At 34.4% G+C, this 19,312-nt stretch overlaps 1 protein-coding gene across 1 annotated transcript in view; it reads left to right on the top strand.

The window, feature by feature from the left end:
• The window catches only part of MDGA2 (MAM domain containing glycosylphosphatidylinositol anchor 2), a 943,396-nt gene that overhangs the window by 583,371 nt on the left and 340,713 nt on the right, over positions 1-19,312 (top strand). Inside the window, exon 4 of the mRNA XM_049897699.1 lies at positions 3,862-4,058. Within this exon, the coding sequence (XP_049753656.1) occupies positions 3,862-4,058 (197 nt within the window). The remainder of the gene's footprint in view (positions 1-3,861; positions 4,059-19,312) is intronic.

The following is a 19,312-nucleotide window of genomic DNA, read 5'->3' as shown; positions in this document are numbered from 1 at the left end:
TCAGGATTTATCTCAGGCATCATCTTTTCAGGAAATCTTTAATATTCTTTCCAGACAGAATCAGTTGCCCATCATTAGTTTACATCTCTATAGGATCATTTATCCAACCATATTTTGTGTTTTTCAACTTATCTTTTTCTAACATATGATATGTAAACTACTTATATACCCAGTGCTTTATATAATGCCTAGCATATTGTAGATATGTAAAAATATGCATAGAAATAATGGATATAAAGATTTTGGCACTGTCTCTTTTCCAAGAAACTTGACCTAAGACAAATATACATGCTTAGTCACAGATGGCTAAATTATAAATGCCTTAGTCTTATTAAGACTGCTAGTTTTAAACAAAATAAAACTATATAAAATAGTTTATATATATGTATGTATATACATATATACATATATAAACTCTTTTATATATGTATATATAATGTATATATATTAGATTATATATAATGCATAAAATATATATATTTTTAACCATGCCATTATTTGACTTGGCTAAATTAAATTTTGTTTTTGGCTTGTTTGTTTTTAAATCTCAAAAAAAGAAAAAAACTTAGAAATTGTATAAAGTAGAAATTCCCAAACCTGGGTGAAGCCAACAGATAATTCAGCCGATAGAATGTTCAGTAAGCAATCGCCACAGGATTGGATTCTCAGAAGGCCAGTGACCCAAATCTCATCCAGATCAGAGAAGAGCATGTTTAAATGATTGCTCCGGTTTGGTGTGTTCCTGACTAAGCCTATCAACACCACCATCTAACAAGAAAAGAACTGGAGATATATCAATAAATGGATGTTGGGAAGTACAGTCCTCTTAACTGTTTAGTACCCAAGGAGAGTCTCAATTGTTACACTGTTTGACATCCAATTCTGTTTTGTTGCTACAGTTTCTCTCTTCAGAATTTTGTTTTTACAGCATAATATAGCTCATGTCTTCTAAAAATATGTCTATGATTAAAAAATTGTGTTTCAAACAAGAAGAAAGTAAATGTCGATTGATTCACAGTATCTTTTTTCAAGTCACTAAGTCTTACCGTCAGCTCATCACTCTCCTTGAGGTTCGGTTTACACATGAAAGACTAGTCACCAAAGAAGCAACTATTTGATAGATCCTAAGGACCTTTTAACTTGTGATGATGCTGATGCAGTTATCCCTCAATATCCCAACTTATTAAAATCAGAGAGCATAAATCCCCACACAGTTAAAAGCATGATTTTAACATGAAATTTCCTCAAACTTTACAGAAGAGTGGAAACGCTGGTGGTGTACTGGTTAAGTGCTACAGCTGCTAACCAAAGGGTCGGCAGTTCGAATCCACCAGACGCTCCTTGGAAATTCTATGGGGCAGTTCTACTCTGTCCCATAGGGTCACTATGAGTCGGATTTGACTCAACGGCACTGGGTTTGGTTTGGTTTTGGTTTTTACAGAAAAGCAGCAGTCGTTCCTAAACTTACATTACTAAAATTAGAGCCCTCTGAGGTAGCTGTAAAAGATTGTCATGTTGAGGGGCAAGCACAGAATGTTGTGAAACTGGAAGTCTAAATAGGGCTGTCCGGCAATTCACATTAGAAAAATCTTTATTTAAAAACTGGGAAATTTTGGATTTTATTCTTTGACTTGTTAGGGCAGCTATTGCATCACTACTTTTGTAGACCTTTTCTTATGTTAACATATCAAAAAATATTTTCTAAGGAATAATATAATAATAAGAATATGTGAACTAATAAACGCACACACACATATACATCTTACTATTCTACTGTTTGTGTTTGTATATCATGTTTATATATATTACTATATATATTATGTATAAACATGATAGCTTCTTTCCAGGCTTTCACAGAAATGTTTTTGTCACGCAGCAGCATTTGTTAGCCAGAACAAATGAGTAACTGACATTTTTACCTATTTGTAGAAAAAGTTAACTATATTATGAATTGGTCGGATACAGGTAAGAAAACAACATGCAGTCAGTGGGACTGTAAATGAGATACTAATAACTGAATAGTAGTTCTGCTTTAACGTAAATAATCATAATAGTAGCTAATTTTATTAAGCATTTACTATGTACCTAGGGCTTTATGGACTATCTCATGTAATTCTCTAACAGCCCTCTGACATCAGTACCATTATTGTTTACATTTTACTGATAAGGAAATTAAAGAACATAGAGATTAATTAACGTTTCATGAACTTAAAGCTAGAAGGGGTGAAGCTGGTATGTAAACACAGACAGTGTTTGCATCACATTTAATAATTATATACTAGCACATGGAAGCACTGGGCAAATCTGCTACAAAAGACCTATTTAAAGTGTTAAATAGCAAAGATACCACTTTGAAGACTAAGGTGTGCCTGACCCAAGCCATGGTATTTTCAGCCTCTGCATATGCGTGCAAAAGCTGGACGATGAATAAGGAAGGTAGAAGAATTGATGCCATTGAATTACGGTGTTGGCAAAGAATATTAAATATACCATGGACTGCCAGAAGAATGAACAAGACTGTCTTGAAACAAAAACAGCCAGAGTACTCCTCGGAAGTGAGGATGGCAAATTCCATCCCTCCCCCACTCCCTCCCTGCTTTCCTTCCTGCCTTCCTCCCTGCTTTCTTCCTTCTTTCCTTTTGTTTTTAAAGCAAACACATATTTTTATTTCTTTTTATCTTAAGAAAGGAACCTGGGGTATGGTATACGAGGAGTCAACAAACTATAGCAAACTATGGCCCATGGACCAAATTCAGCCTGGGACACTTGTTTTTGTGGATAAAGTTTTATTGGAACATATTGTTGTTGTTGTTGGTAGGTGCCATAGAGTCGATTCTGACTTATAGCAACCCTATTTTTTTATAAGACAGTGTGAAACTGTCCCATAGAGTTTCCTAGGCTGTGATTTTTACAGGAGCAGATTGCCAGGTCTTTTCTCCTGTGAAGCCGGAACTATTGGTGGGTTTGGACTACTAACTTTTTGGTTAGCAGCCAAGTGCTTGAACGTTGCACCACGAGGACTCCTTTATTGGAACAGAGCCATACTCATTAGTTTGCATACTCCTTTTGGCTGCTTTCACATTACAATGGCAGAGTTGAGTAATTGTGACATAGGTTGTATGGCAAACGAGGTGTGAAATATTCACTATCTAGACTTTAACAAAAAACATTTGTCAGTCCCTGCGGTATTTTGGTAGCAATTGATTCTTCAGGATACAGATAAAACAGCAAAGATATTGTTTCAATATTTAGCAATAGAAACATTAATGCCTTTTAATACCTTTCTTTAGCATATTGCAAATTAACAAATATAATCCAGGATATAAAATCTAGATGAAGGTACAATTTAACCCAGTGCAAGAGCAGATCTGGTTACTATAAAGATTATAATAATATGAACATAGGTTTTTTTTTATTATTATTTTTAATGTATCAGTTATAAATAACTGGAAAAAGAAAAACCTTAAGGGAAAGTGTCAGTTGGGCTACATATTATTATTATTAATTTCTCTGTTCCTATCGTTCATTCATCTCAATAAACTCTCGAATTGTAGGGGATTGCATTCTGATCACTCTCATGGAGCTCTGTTTTATGTGACTGTCACAAATACACAAGGTCATCTGTACTGTTTCAACACATAGAAATGTTGAGAAATAACTATTGCTTTTATTTTCCTCCTACTATTGGAAATTTCCCAGAAAATTAGTTCAATAAACTCAATGGCAAAAATTATAACCTTACTGATAAGTAATAAAGTCATTAAGAATATGCATCTTTGATTAGTTTTTTTTTTTATCTTTACTACATTAAAAGCTATGTAACTCATAAAATTACTACTTGGTTGTTTTTCTTTCTTCTAGATTTGGACGATCCAGTAGTAACTGTTCATCAAAGTATAGGTGAAGCTAAAGAACAGTTTTACTACGAGAGAACAGTTTTCCTCCGATGTGTTGCCAATTCCAATCCACCTGTTCGGTACAGCTGGAGACGAGGCCAGGAGGTGTTACTACAAGGATCTGATAAAGGAGTTGAGATTTATGAACCCTTCTTTACACAGGTAGGAAATAAGGTATAGTATTTCTACTCCACTCTACTAGGATACTTTCCTAATTCAGGAAGTATGCAATATTACAGCTTGTTCAAAAGATTTTTTCTTAAAGTCTTACATTTAAAAAGTAATATGTGCTCAACTGAAAGATCAGAGGTCTCAAATAGTGAAGAACAGTTTGTAGTCCTTTGGTAGTTATGTTGGTAGTTAAAATGTTAACTCTAGAAAAAATTCTTATATTTAATGTATTGTAACTTGTTTCTTTATCCGTAATTACGTAGGTTTCATGATAAAGTACCTACTTTTTCTGACTGACTTGGTTTTTGTGGAAAATATTTCTGAAATGGAGCTATTTTTATTTCCTCATTTGCAATGGTAAATGATTTCAAAGGAATGATGGAATCTATTTGAGATTTATTCTAGAAAAATCTGTCTTTAATTTCCTTTATGTCTGGCTCTGAATTAGTTTAGGGATAGAGCCTTAATTATATAAAAATTGAAATATCTAATCAACTATTTAAAAATATCTTTAATAAAAAGAAAAATTGAATTAATTTGATATAGAGTGAATGTAAATTAAAATAGTCTTCTGCAATGTATCAACAGTGGAGAATTTTTAACTCTTAAGGAAGACATTGATATTTTTAGTAATATTTAAGTTCTGTTGTTATAGGGTTTTCCAGATGACTAGAAAAATAGCACAAAATAATTAACAACAACAAAAGAGTTTTAAAATAGAAAGAATGTATTTGGAAGAACATTCAAAATAACTATGACTATGAATTGTAAAAAATAAACATGATATAGGCAACAGAATAAACAGAAATTTGCCTGTATTGCATATAATTTGAGACATTCTTATGCTTCTAACTAGAGGAATATACGCCTAAAATTTAAATATAAATATTCTACTTCAAAATTTTAAGATTATTAGAAGTCTCACATCTTGACTCTATAATAAAGCTCTCCCAAGTTCATAAATTTCCAAGCATTCCATTTTTTCACCATTAAGTATATTTCCTTATATAGATGATTACTTGGAATGTCTAAGGCCTTACCTATTTTAGATTTGTATATTGCCAATGTTCAGATATTAACTGTGGAAGAATGTAGTCATTATATAAAAAACATCTTCACCCATAACACCTATTTGTGTGTATTGCTATTCAAAGCTATAGAACAGTTGTAATTTAACAAAATATAAGTTTCTGAAAATCACTATTAAGCACACATTAATAGTGAGTCTACATAATACCAGTCTTGAAGTCTGTTTTGATTTGACCTTCCTTTGGCTAAGGCCACTATGACATCTTCAACTGGTCTGTGCCAACAAGGTGGATCACAGTTTCCTCATATAGTCTGCACTACTACAATTCATTCTTCTATATTTACTAAAATTAAATTAAAAAGATAAAAATGTGTTACTGGTATTTAGTTGCTCAGATGTTCTCCCAAAAAAAAAAACCAAACCCATTGCCATCGAGTAAATTCTGACTCATAGCGACCCTATAGGACAGAGTAGAACTGCCCCATAGAGTTTCCAAGGAGTGCCTGGTGGATTTGAACTGCTGACCTTTTGGCTAGCAGCCATAGCTCTTAACCACTACACCACCAGGGTTTCCCAGATGCCTCTAGCGTTTAGAAATTATCAATTTATTTTTAAAGCACAGGCATTTTAAAAATTTAGAGAACACATTTACTTCTAGAATCTTGTCAAACATAACATCTAGAGTTATTGAAATTATTCTATTTTCTATATGGCTATTTATTACTTACAGATGGGTGTGACCACTTGGAAATGAACACGTGCCTTGTCCAAATTTTGAAAAATCTTTCATACAATCAAAATAATTTGGAATTTCCATTTTAAAGTTATTGAACAAGCATAAACAAAAGTTTCATTCTTTTGAATTTGTCTATATTCTCATGTTAGCAATTCTCAAAAACCATCTTATGAGGACTGTCAAACTAGTAGCTGTAAATTCTGCCTTTTTTAAGTAACTTCTGCTTTCTCTTCCTTCTTTTTCTCTCCCCTTCCTTAATGAGAAAACACCATTTTATTTTGAACATTTCACTGCTGATATTTCCTTCTATATGAATATCAGCCTTTGCCATGCTGTACAAACCAGCTTTCTCTAATTTTGGCTATGCTAATAAATTTGTTCACTTAAAAATATTTTAAAAAAACAAGCACTACTTTTTGCAATTCTGTATTCTAAATTAGCTTGCTGTAGTTTTAGTAAATAATTGCCAAAACTCTGTAGCTTTAGCTCCTATTAATGTCTTTCCTTCTCTTAATTTTTTGGTTTACATTGCTTATCTATCCTTTGAACTGGTTGTGTATTTGTATTGTCCTAAAAGTCGTGTTAGAGCAAGAAATGTTTAAATACTTTTATATTGTAAAAGAAAACCAAAAAACGCATTCCTGTCCAGTTGATTCTGACTCATAGTGACCCTATAACAGAGTCAAACTGCCCCTTAAGGTTTCCAAGGAGCATCTGGTGAATTTGAACTACGGACCTTTTTGATTATCAGCCAAGCTCGTAACCACTGCTCCACCAGGACTCTTTTATATTATATATGTGCTTTAATTTGTTAATATTAAATGTATTGTGTAGACAAAACTGATAGAAACACTCAAACATCTGCAAATGGTGAATTTAGTTCTTACAGTCATAAAGATTGTTAACTTTTTCATAGTCAAGAGATACCATCGATGGTTTTTCTGCATAGCACATGTGTTGGTATACTGCGTAAGGGCCTGATATACATACATCTAGACATATCACATGGCTTCCATTATCTCTCCATGGAATATGGCAGTAAGTTCCTAGCTGTTTTCTTCTTTTACTGCAGAAAATACCAAACATCCAGAGTGATCATAATTGCAGATATGATCAAGTCTTTATCCTGTTTAAATGCCTCTAGTGGCTTCTCAATTACTAGAATAAATCCAGATAATGTACTGTGGCCTACCAGAGCATGGTTTACTTGCCCTGCCTTGTTCTCTTAACTAATCTTCTATACCTCAGTCACAGTTTCCTATCACGCCATCCCTAGACAGGCCAAGCTTGTGTCTACAGTCTGTATCTTGTCATTTCCTCCATATAGAATACTTTTTATCCAGATAATATGCCAAATGTCTTCTTAACACTGAGGACTCACATCACTTCCAAGAGGCCATCCCTGAAAATCTATCTAAAGTAACATCCCTTCCCTTCCACAGTTATTCTTCCCCAATACCCAGTTTTATTTACTTTTGTCTCATAGCTCTAAAACTATCAATTTATCTTATTTGTGTGTTCACAGAAATATAAACTCACTGATAAAGAGACTTGATCTGTCTGTTTAACAGCTGGAACAGTGCAAACACATGGCAGATTCTCAATAAATATATGTTAAATATTAGACCAATAAATTCCATGGGGATGCCTTGATTATTAGCTATAAAAAAAAACCCACTGCCGTTGAGTCGATTCTGACTCATTAAAATTGACTCCAGGTTACTAGTAACTCTGTGAGCACTCTGTAATTCCACCTCTCTTTGACACTAAAGAAAGCATATTGAATTGTGAATGAGAACAATGTTATAATTGAATCCATATTAATGTACTTAATTTCCATACCGTTGGTGGTTTTCTATTATAATTTTAATTGATTTCTAGTCTAATTCAACTGTGACATACTTAAAAGCATACGTTAAATAATTTCAGTCTTTTTAGAAATTCATTGAAACTTGCTTTCTGCCCAACCACTGATCTATTTTCATAAATGATTCATGCGCACCTAAAAGAATGTTCATTGTTAAGGAGCCAAACAAAAACCACACCCATTGCTGTCTAGTCGATTCCAACTCATTGGGACCTTATAGGACACAGTGCAACTGCCCCATAGGGTTTCCAAGGAGCGACTGGTGGATTCGAACTGCTGACCTATCAGTTAGCAGCTGTAGCCCTTAACCATTGTGCCACCAGGGCTTTACCATATATGCCAGCTAGGTCAAGTTAGTTAATTATGTTGTTCAGATCTTTTTTTATTTTCTGTTTGTTTTTCTGCTGTTCTAAAGCTTCTGAGAGAAGTTAGTGTCTATGACTATAGTTGTGGATTTGTTTATTTCTCCTATTTCTGTTGAATTTTGCTTTATATATTTTGAAAATATATTATTGGTATAAATGATTATATAATCCTGGTGGATTATCTAGTAGATTATTTTCCAGACATAATATCTTCCCAGTAGATTATTATTAAGAAACGTCTTCTCTTTACTTCTATCAGTGATTTTTGCCTTAAGTCTACTTTGTCATTCATTTAGCTACAACAATGTTCTTTTGGCTAGTGTAGTTTTGGTTCTTTTTATTGTACGTATTTTTCTACATTTTTACTGTCAAACTTTCTGTGTGTTTATATTTAGGACATGTCACTTGTAAGCAGCATATAGGTTTTTTTTTTTTTTTCTTTAATCTGGTGAGACAATTTTAGTCTTTAGTGCATTTAATCTGGTCACTGATATATCATCCATAAGACAATTTTTTTTTCATATGATCCACCTGTTTTATTTTCTTACTCTCTTACCTTCTTTTGGATTTATCAAATACTTTTAATTATACCACGTTCTCCTCAATTTAACTGAAAGTTTTATATTATCATAGTTTTGTTTATTGTTCACCCTAGAAATTACACCCACATCCTTGATTATTACTCTACTACTTCTTCAATAAAGGTAAATGCTGAGAATACAGTTTTTGTAATGTACTTTAAGTCCAAATGTATCTTAACATTCACATGATATTTCATTGTATTCTTTTGAACAATTGATATTCATTTATACTTACCAACACATTTACTTTTTCCATTTTGAGTTTTTTGTTTATGCTGCAAGGGAATGTTTAAAGTTTATTTTTTGCAAGTGGATATCAATTTTTTCTGGCACTTTTTACTGAAAAGAATGTTCCTTCCCCAGTGAATTGCCTTGACACTTATCTTTAAAATCAATTGTTCACATATATCTAAGTCTATTCCTGAACTTTTTATTCTTTACTGCTGGCCTATATATCTCTCTTTATGCCAATACCATACCCCAAAATCTTACCCCATTCCAGGATCAACTCTAAATCTCAAATCTCATCTTCTAGATCATCTAAATCAGATATGGATGAGATTTGGGGCCTTTTTCATCTGGGGCAAAATTCCTTCCCATCTATAAGCCTGTGAAACCCAGAATCCAGGTTATTTTCTTCCAAAGTACACTGGTGAAACCAACACAGAGTAGACATTTCCACTACAAATGAGAGAGAAATCACAGATACCAAGCAAGCCCACAAACCACCAGAGTAAATTTCATTAACTTTCAAGGCTTAAAAACAATTCTTTGTTCTCCAGGATCACCTGGGCAATAGCCCGCCCTCCAGATTCTAGTTGTTGGCCATGCTCTCCAGATTCTATGTGGAGGCCCCTTAGCCCTGGGAGCCAACCCCACCTTCCAAACTCACCTGGACAGTAACAGTGCTCCCTCAGCTTTGGGAGGCCCCATTCTCCTAGTCCATCTGTGTGGCAGCCCGACTTCTGGGCCTCAGGCATCTTCATCCTCCTGGCTCTTGGGCATGGCAGCCCTGCCCTCTCAGTTTAGGTGAAGGCCCCATCTCCTTGACCTACCTGAACAGCAGCCCTACACTCTAAAACCTAGGTGGTGGAGATCTGACTATTTGAAAGTTAGGAGGCAGTTTTTCCAACCTTTGAAACTGCGGCCATGATTTCATCTTTTGAAATGAAGGCAATTTTGCCCACCATGAGCTGTCCAACACTTCTGTTGAAATCTGTTCCCAGGATGGTGCCTTCCTTTTCTTGGAGGACAACAGATGTTTGCAACTAGTCGCTCCATTGACCTGTCTTCTGCCTGTAGAATTCCATGAGGCAAGCAGCTTTCTTTCACTTTTTACTGTCTCTGTATAGGGTCGCAATGAGTCGGAATCAACTCAACGGCACTGGGTTTCGTTTTGGTTTGGTCCCTTTTTGCTGTGGTGGTTGAATCTCTCCATCAGTCACAGGCTTAATCTCTTTAACAAAAGTTGAGGAGGCTAGAAGTCTGATGCAAGGTGCTGGTTCTCTGGGAAGTTTCTCTGTCTGCCCTGGGGGAAAATCCTCGTCTCAGCTTCTGAAACTTTCTTCCTAGCATTCTGTGGAGCTCTCTATGTGGGCTCTGTCTTTCCCCCAGTGATACTTCCTTTCTGTGCTTAATCATTTCTTTTATATCTCAAAAGTGATTGATTTAAGACACAGCCTACACTAATATGGTCTCATTAACATAACAAAGAACGTAGCAAGAGTAGTAATGTTGACGTTTTAGGGATCAAAATGAGAATTCAAGATACCCTTTGAGATGATTTCCACTCTTTAAAAACCCACAAGTATGACCCATTATATTCAGTGGTTTGTACGTTGCACATCCTTATTAATTCTTACATGTGACAGAGTAGAAGAATGGGCCCATGAGAAAGACCGTCCAAAAAGAAAAGATAGAACCTGTACTGTGAGCTTTAGATCCACGATTTCACTATGGTTCAGTTATCACAGGTTTGTGGAGTTGTTCTGAATACTCTCTGGTGGTCAGACATTCCCTGAATGTTATTGCTAAGTGATTGCTGCTTGCAGTCAGATGACAATTTACCCGAGAAGTATGAGCCTACATGACCTATATGAATTTTTCTCCTAGGTTGACCTATAAACTTAATCTATACCATGTCAAAGACAGGTGTGGGTCAATATAGACTAGACTGTTAAAGGAATAGAAAATAACAGGCAGATTTAACGGAAGAATTTGACCTTAGCTATTTAATTAATTCACAAAATTCAAGAAATGGTCAAAGCTTTTGGACTGACCCTCTTCCTCTCACTCAACAGCTTCCAATATCCAGATTTTTTTAAGTTTAACATAATATGTAACAAAACAGAGGCTATCAAAAGACAACGTATATACATTTATGCCTGTGTGTATATATGTATATTATATATATGTATCAAATGGCATGTATACAAGCATGTAAATATATATACATGTTATGTATATATACATATTTAATTATTGAGATTTTGCCAATTATAAATGCTTTAACATATTACTTTAATTTTATTTTGTTGATTTTATAAATTCAATATTCCATGAAGCTGGGAGGTTTTTGCATGTAAATTTGCATGATTTGTTAAAAGGAATTTTGATTTGATTATTGTCTAATTAGTCTAATTAGCCTAATTACAACTAATTATGTAATTGATGTAAATATGTTCAGTCTTATAATTAGATGGTTTAATTACAATACACAGGATGACATCACAGACATCTTTATAAAAGTTCTAGAAAAATAGCAAGAGTGTGTATAATTTGTAAAGTTCGAGGACATGTTTCTTGAACATTTAAAAAGTTATTTGAAATTCCTATGTTTAAACTTTTAAAACAATTTTTTCCTTACTTTTTCTTCGTGAGAATATACACAGCAAAACATATACAAATTCAACAATGAAAATTTTGTGACATTGCTTACATTCTTCAGTTAAACCTATTTACTGGGGGAAAAAAAGGAAAGGAAAGATATTCTATATATTATTTGCTGGTCCTTTCCAATGTTGACAGTGGTATAATAATACTCATAGTCAAGCAGTATTTCTGGTTTACTTATAAAATGAAGTGAAACATTCTTTTAATATTTATTTTAATTGTTTATCTGACCCTCAGTTATCAGTAAAAAAGAAAATCTTCCAATTCACACTCATTTTTTTAACTTTAATGAATAATTTAATACAAACTTATATTAAAAAAACAATATATGCTAGCCTACACCTATCAGTATTAATTGAGTGGAAGTATGAAGAGTATAATTATTCCTCTTAGTCTTATCATATTATGTGTTTATGAATTCATTATCAGTCTCAGAAACACAGACTAATTTCATTCTGACATTATCTATAAAATCTACATGTATAATGATTTAGAGTTTACCATTTATAAATGCTTTATTATATTTGATTTTGTCATCCAAGAAGATAGTGAAATAAAAACTAAATTCAAACTGATATAGTTAATAACAATATGAAAGGGCAAGTGGGATAAATATATCTCATTATCTTAGAAACAATTTTATTAAAAACAGGAGGTTATTGATGAATAGCACAACATAATATGCTTAAAATGAATTTGATTTTTTAACATTAAAAAATAAGCATACATATCGTCTATCATCCAAATCCTTCTACAATATAATCCCAGTTTATGTTCCAAGTTTTGAAGTCTACTCTTCCTCAAGCGTACCAATTCTTGCTCCAGACAACCAGAAAAAATGGCCAATCTTTAAAGATTTTGCTGTCTTTTAGCAGTCTAGTCTGTATTGACCCATCCCCGTCTTTGGCATTGTAGAGATTAATTTTATAGATTAATTTAGAAGACAAATTCACACGGGTCTGGTAGGTTCACTCTTCTCAGCAAATTGTCATCTGACTGCAAGCAGCAATCATTTTAGCAATAACATCCAGGGAATATCTGCCCACCAGAGAGTATCCAGAACAACTCTACAAACCTGTGATAGCTGAACCATAGGGAAATCACGGATCTAAATCTCCCAGTAAAAGAAAGATTCTGTATTTTCTTTTTGGTCAGTCTTTCTCCTGGGCCCATTTTGCTGCTCTGCTTTGTGTAGGAATTAACTAAAATGTGCAGTGTGCAAACCATTGTATTTAACAAGTCATACTTGGTCATTGTATTTAACAAGTCATACTTGGAATCATCTAAAAGGATATCTTAAATTATCTTTTTAATTCCTAAAATGCCAATATTATTATACATTTTATAGTCTTTACTCTCAGATAACATAAACACCAGTAGTGTTTTCTGACATCATGAACTTAGATATATAAATATTTTAACAATACTATTCATTACAAAAATTGTCCTCTGTATTTTCATGGCCAGAGTTTCTTGGCTACTGATTCAGATGTACTTGATTGTGTTAAATATTTGTTTGGGGGCTTATTTCCCTTTTACATTCACTTGTCAGTAATGAACTGTTCATTGTTTTTGTGGATGTCACCTAACTCAGTTTCATAAATATATCATGGTTCCTACCATATTAATAACCATTTCTGTCAAATTGATTCCAACTCATAGCGACATTATAGGACAGAGTGGAACTGCCCCATATTTTCCAAGGAACAGCTGGTGGATTTGAACTACCAACCTTTTGGTTAGGAGTTGAGCTCTTAACCACTGTGCCACCAGGGCTCTTCTTTAATTCTTATTATTACTATCAGATTTGATGTGCTTCAAAAATGTTTACTGAAAACTTATATGCAAGACAATGAGTTGGCTATTCTATTGTAAATGGCAATATTTACTGAGTGGACAATGTATAGAACCCAGCACAAATTGTCAGGATTGGAATTTAATATGAAATCATTTCATATAATGGAAAAAGCAGGAGCAATGCCAATACATACATGTAAGTGACTGAAAATATATACACCCACTCCTCACTTGTTGACATGGCTATGTTCCAAAGATAAGGTCATTATGCAAAATGGGCATTATGCAAAAAGGGAGAATGACCACATCGGATCATGAAATGGAGAATGACTACATCAGTGCATAACTGCCAAATCATATCATTACATAACTGCCGAACTACTGAGAATCATGGCCCAGCCAAGCTGACACATAACTTTAACCATCACAGCCACTGTTACTCTCGCCTCGCACTTTGGCATTTGTTACTACCAGATGTTTGTCATTACTGTACAAAATGGTTGGATTTGTTGCTGTTAGGTGCCATCGAGTCAGTTCAGACTCATAGCGACCCTATGCACAACAGAACGAAACACTGCCCGGTCTTGAGCAATCTTCACAATCACTGTTATGCTTGAGCTCATCGTTGCAGCCACTGTGTCAATCCACCTCGTTGAGGGTCTTCCTCTTTTCCGCTGATCCTGTACTTCACCAAGCATGATGTCCTTCTCCCGGGACTGAGCCCTCCTGGCAACATGTCCAAAGTATGTAAGATGCAGTCTCACCATCCTTGCTTCTAAGGAGCATTCCTGCCGCACTTCCTCCAAGACAGATTTGTTCGTTCTTTTGGCAATCCATAGTATATTTAATACTCTTCACCAGCACCACAATTGAAAGGCGTCAGTTTTCTTTGGTCTTCCTTATTCATTGTCCAGCTTTCACATGCATATGATGTGATTGAAAATACCATCGCTTGGGTCAGGTGCACCTTAGTCTTCAAGGTGACATCTTTGCTCTTCAACACTTTAAAGGGGTCCAATGCAATGCATTTCTTGATTTCTTGACTGCTGTTTCCATGGCTGTTGATTGTGGATCCAAGTAAAATGAAATCCTTGACAACTTCAATCTTTTCTCCGTTTATCATGATGTTGCTCATTGGTCCTGTTGTGAGGATTTTTGTTTTCTTTATGTTGACGTGCAATCCATACTGAAGGCTGTGGTCTTTGATTTTCATTAGTAAGTGCTTCAAGTCCTCTTCACTTTCAGCAAGCAAGATTTTGTCATTTGCATAACACAGGTTGTTAACGAGTCTTCCTTCAACCCTGATGCCTGGTTCTTCTTCATATAGTCCAGCTTCTTGTATTATTTGCTCAGCATACAGATTGAATAGGTATAGTGAAAGAATACAACCCTGACGCACATCTTTCCTGACTTTAAACCTATCAGTATCCCCTTGTTCTGTTCAAATAACTGCCCCTTGATCTATGTAAAGGTTCCTCATGAGCACAATGAAGTGTTCTGGAATTCCCATTCTTCGCAGTGTTATCCATAGTTTGTTATGATCCACACAGTCTAATGCTTTTTCATAGTCAATAAAACACAGGTAAACATCCTTCTGGTATTCTCTGCTTTCAGCCAGGATCCATCTGACATCAGCAATGATATCCCTGGTTCCATGTCCTCTTCTGAAACTGACCTGAATTTCTGGAAGTTCCCTGTCGATATACTGCTGTAGCCATTTTTGAATTATCTTCAGCAAAATTTTGCTTGTGTGGAATGTGGAATAGGCATAAATATGGATCTCTTCCAATCAGTTGGCCAGGAAGCTGTCTTCCATATTTCTTGGCATAGATGAGTGAGCACCTCCAGCGCTGCATCTGTTTGTTGGAACATCTCAATTGATATTCCATCAATTCCTGGAGCCTTGTTTTTTGCCAATGCCTTCAGAGCAGCTTGGACTTCTTCTTTCAGTACCATCAGCTCCTGATCATATGCCACCTCTTGAAATGGTTGAATATTGACTAATTCTTTTTGGTATAATGGCTGTGTATTCCTTCCATCTTCTTTTGATGCTTCCTGGGTCGTTTAATATTTTCCCCATAGAATCCTTCATTATTACAACTCAAGGCTTGAATTTTTTTAGTTCTTTCAGCTTGACAAAAGCCAAGCATGTCCTTCCCTTTTGTTTTTCCATCTCCAGCTTTTTGCACATGTCATTATAATGCTTTGTCTTCTCGAGAGGCCCTTCGAAATCTGTTCAGTTCTTTTACTTCATCAATTCTTCCTTTTGCTTTAGCTGCTCAACGTTTGAGAGCAAGTTTCAGAGTCTCCTCTGACATCCGTCTTGGTCTTTTCTTTCTTTCCTGTCTTTTCACTGACATCTTGCTTTTTTCATGTGTGATATCCTTGATGTCATTCCACAACTTGTCTAGTCTTCGGTAACTAGTGTTCGATGTGTCAAACCTATTCTTCAAATGGTCTCTAAATTCAGGTGGGATGTACTCAAGGTCATATTTTGGCTCTTGTGGACTTGTTCTGATTTTCTTCTGTTTCAGCTTGTACTTGCATGTGATCGATTGATGGTCTGTTCCACAGTTGGCCCCTGGCCTTGTTCTGACTGATGATATTGAGCTTTTGCATTGTCACAAATATGAAATGTCACATAATGAGATAGTCAATAAGTGAGTAGGTGTAAACATATACATAATTACTACTGATACAAGTAAACACATGACATTAACTCAGAAGACAAAAGAAAACACATGTAGGAAATAAACACTCTAACAGAGTGGCTCACAGGCAAGTGCGTGTACTTTGAAACATCTTCCTTGAAATAATGGCTGTAAAGTCATGCTCAAAAAGACTGAAGAGGCAAGTATTGTTTAGAGGAATAGACAGTCAGGATGGGTAGAATTCATGCTTAAAATATTTTCCAAAATGGAAAGGTAAGCCTTGATGAAAAAATGAGACATATGAGATGAGTGCACTTAAACAATGTATAAGTAGAGTTAGAATAAATCCAAACCCACTGCCATGGCCCACCTAACTTGGTGTTCCAGTCTCTGAAGTTTATCTCATTCCATGGTGTTCCTTGCCCTGAACTCCAGTCATATTGATTTTCTATGCATCTTTCCAGCAGAGCAAACATAGTACTGCATCACGGTCTCCTCACTTGTGATTTCCTCTACCTGTATCACTCATCCCTCAAATACCATTCTAGTCACTGAACTTCAACCCAAATAGACATCTTTAAAAAAAAAAAAAAAAACTTTAGAGATGGCTTTATTGCTACCCCATCCAAAATATCTTGTCACATTCCCATCTCTATCACATTACCTTGTTTCATTTACTTGATGGCAATTAATACTTTTTACAACCATCTTCTGTATTTGTTTAAATATTTATTGCCTTTAACAATAAGCTCTGTGTCTTTCCTACTGTGTTCCCAGCATTTGGAAAGTAGTTGGCACAGAGCGAGCCCTAAGTGATTATCTGTTCATTGAAATAAGGCTATAGTTAATTGTAATGATGTGTAACATACACATAGAAAAGTATATAAGCCATAAGTACAAAGCTTAATGATTTTTTACAAAGGGATCATACCCCTCTTAATAGTATGAAGATCAAGAAACAGAACAGGAGTAGGTCACCTACATCAATGCCTGTTCTGCCATCTAATATTATACATGAATTTTATGGTTGTAGATAATTTTAAGTGAAGAAACTTGATATTTCATTAAAAAAAAAAAAAAGCTAATAGACAGGAGGTGATGTGACCAACATAGCATTTAAAAAATATTTTGCCTGATATAATTTTTATTTTCTACAAAGAACAGGGAAGAGTAGGGTAGTTGGCAATGTGCCATGTAATATAAGTAAAAGGAAATACTCATTTAAATATAGAAGAATTACAGAGAAATAATCAATTTCCAAAAGACTACTAATGGGACGAATTATATACAAAGGTCAGGAAATAAAAAATAATCGGGATGAAACAAGAAGTATAGGTGATGTAAGCAAAGTACAGAGTCCTTGGTGAGAAGGAATGAAGAAGTCAATTTTTATAGATTTTATGTTTACTGTACTTTTTTATTTTTAAGTCATTATCATTATAAGTTAAGACTTTTCTTCTTAAGGGATGTGTTAGGTGTAAAAGACCAAATTTCAAGTATATACTGTAAATTGAAAAAATATTTAATTACCAGTGGATATGAAAGGCTCACTACTAGATGTTGTGGGAGATACAGGATGCCTCTGACTCTGGGGGCCTTATGATTAAGTTAGAGAGCATAAGACAACACATTAAATGATAACTCATAGTCAAATAATTAATAATAAGTTATAAATAAATATCATGATATAAAGGTGCAATAAATATTCCAAGGAAACTTTTTACTTCTAATTGAGAAGGTTGGAAAAGATTTCACAGAGGAAGTACAGAGTTTTTAAGTGATGTCATTTCAGATAAGAGCAGAAAATGATTCCACTCAATGGTTGGGGCATGTTTTCTTAAAGAAAGGCATGGGATTGGAAATCATAAAAAGCCACCTCAATAGAGCGATGAAACTAATTTGATGAAAAAAAATTTTTTTTTTTTGAGAAGTAAGCAAAAACTAGTTTTGCTCACAGTGCGTGGAGTTGTTTGTCAAACTAAATATATACTAAATTAAATAGAAAAATAAAATGAATAGTTATTATGTGTATAATTACACACAATGGGCTGTCAAAGTAGCAAAAATAATCCAAAGTGTTAAAATAAACAAAGAAATATAGAAGCACAAAAAAGAAAGATCTATTGAATGGTAGTAAATGAGCATCATTAACGACATTTTTAGGTAAGATTCTGTGGAGTGTTGAAAAGGTATCAGAAAACAGATTAAAAATAATTTGCGAAAACAGAAACACAAGTACTAACTGTACAATTAACTCTATGTGAATAAAAATACGTTGTCAGTAAAAATACATCTAAACAGCATTGTTCATCTTTTGCATATATTTAAGTATGATTATCACTGATTTCCTTTAGATTGCTGACTATATATAGTAAATTTTTCAAAAAAAATTAGAGGTTTTCTTTCTGGAACAATTATATACTATAGATAGATATATATAGATAGATAAGATAGATGATAGACAAGATAGATAGATAAGATAGATAGAAGATAGATAAATAGATAGATAGATGATAGACAGATTGATAGATTGATAGATGATGGATGACAGATAGATAGATAGATAGTTACTATGTATTTTGGAGTCCCTGAGTGGTGCAGACAGTTAATTCTCCAGGCTACTGACTGAAAGCCTGGAGATCCAAGTCCACCCAGAGATGCCTTGAAAGGCCTAGCAATTTACTTCTGAAAAATCAGCCTTTGAAAACTCTGTGGAGGACATTTCTAGTCTGATATACATGAGGTCATGAGGTTGCCATAGGTCAGAATTGGCTCAGTCACAACTTTGTTTTTTACTGGTTACTGATTATATATATCATGATCATTTATATTTCTGTTCATTTTCATTTAAATTTTTTGTTTCTTGTGGTAAGATCTAATTTTTGCCCAATTCCGATATTTTGTCTTCATTGCAAGTTTCCCTCAAAACCAAAAGTGTAATCTAGATAAACTATTATGAGAGAAATAGATTCTCTTTCTTTTTATTCTGTAAATCAGTATCCATTGAGTATCTGCAATATATGTGGACAATTTTCTCTAGGCACATTTACTCTCTGATTATATTTCATTTACTTAACATCCATTGAGTTCATATCATGTACCAAGCAGGTAGTAAATTCTAAAGAAATAAATATATATAAAGCAAAGCCCTGGGTAGGGAAAGATAGGTAACTATAGTACCTTTAATTGAAAAAAGTGTTCATTAAAACATGCCTCTTCTATGATAAGTTCTGTGCTAGGTCCTCGGATATAATGCGGAGAGCAGGATGCATACAATCCCTAGCTATAGATACTTACTGGCCAGGGGAAGGGCCTTGCAGAAAATA

This window comes from Elephas maximus, chromosome 10 (assembly GCF_024166365.1).
Source record: "Elephas maximus indicus isolate mEleMax1 chromosome 10, mEleMax1 primary haplotype, whole genome shotgun sequence".
In the NCBI taxonomy this organism is placed as follows: Eukaryota; Metazoa; Chordata; class Mammalia; order Proboscidea; family Elephantidae; genus Elephas; species Elephas maximus.
This window is presented reverse-complemented; position numbering and strand designations above follow the sequence as displayed.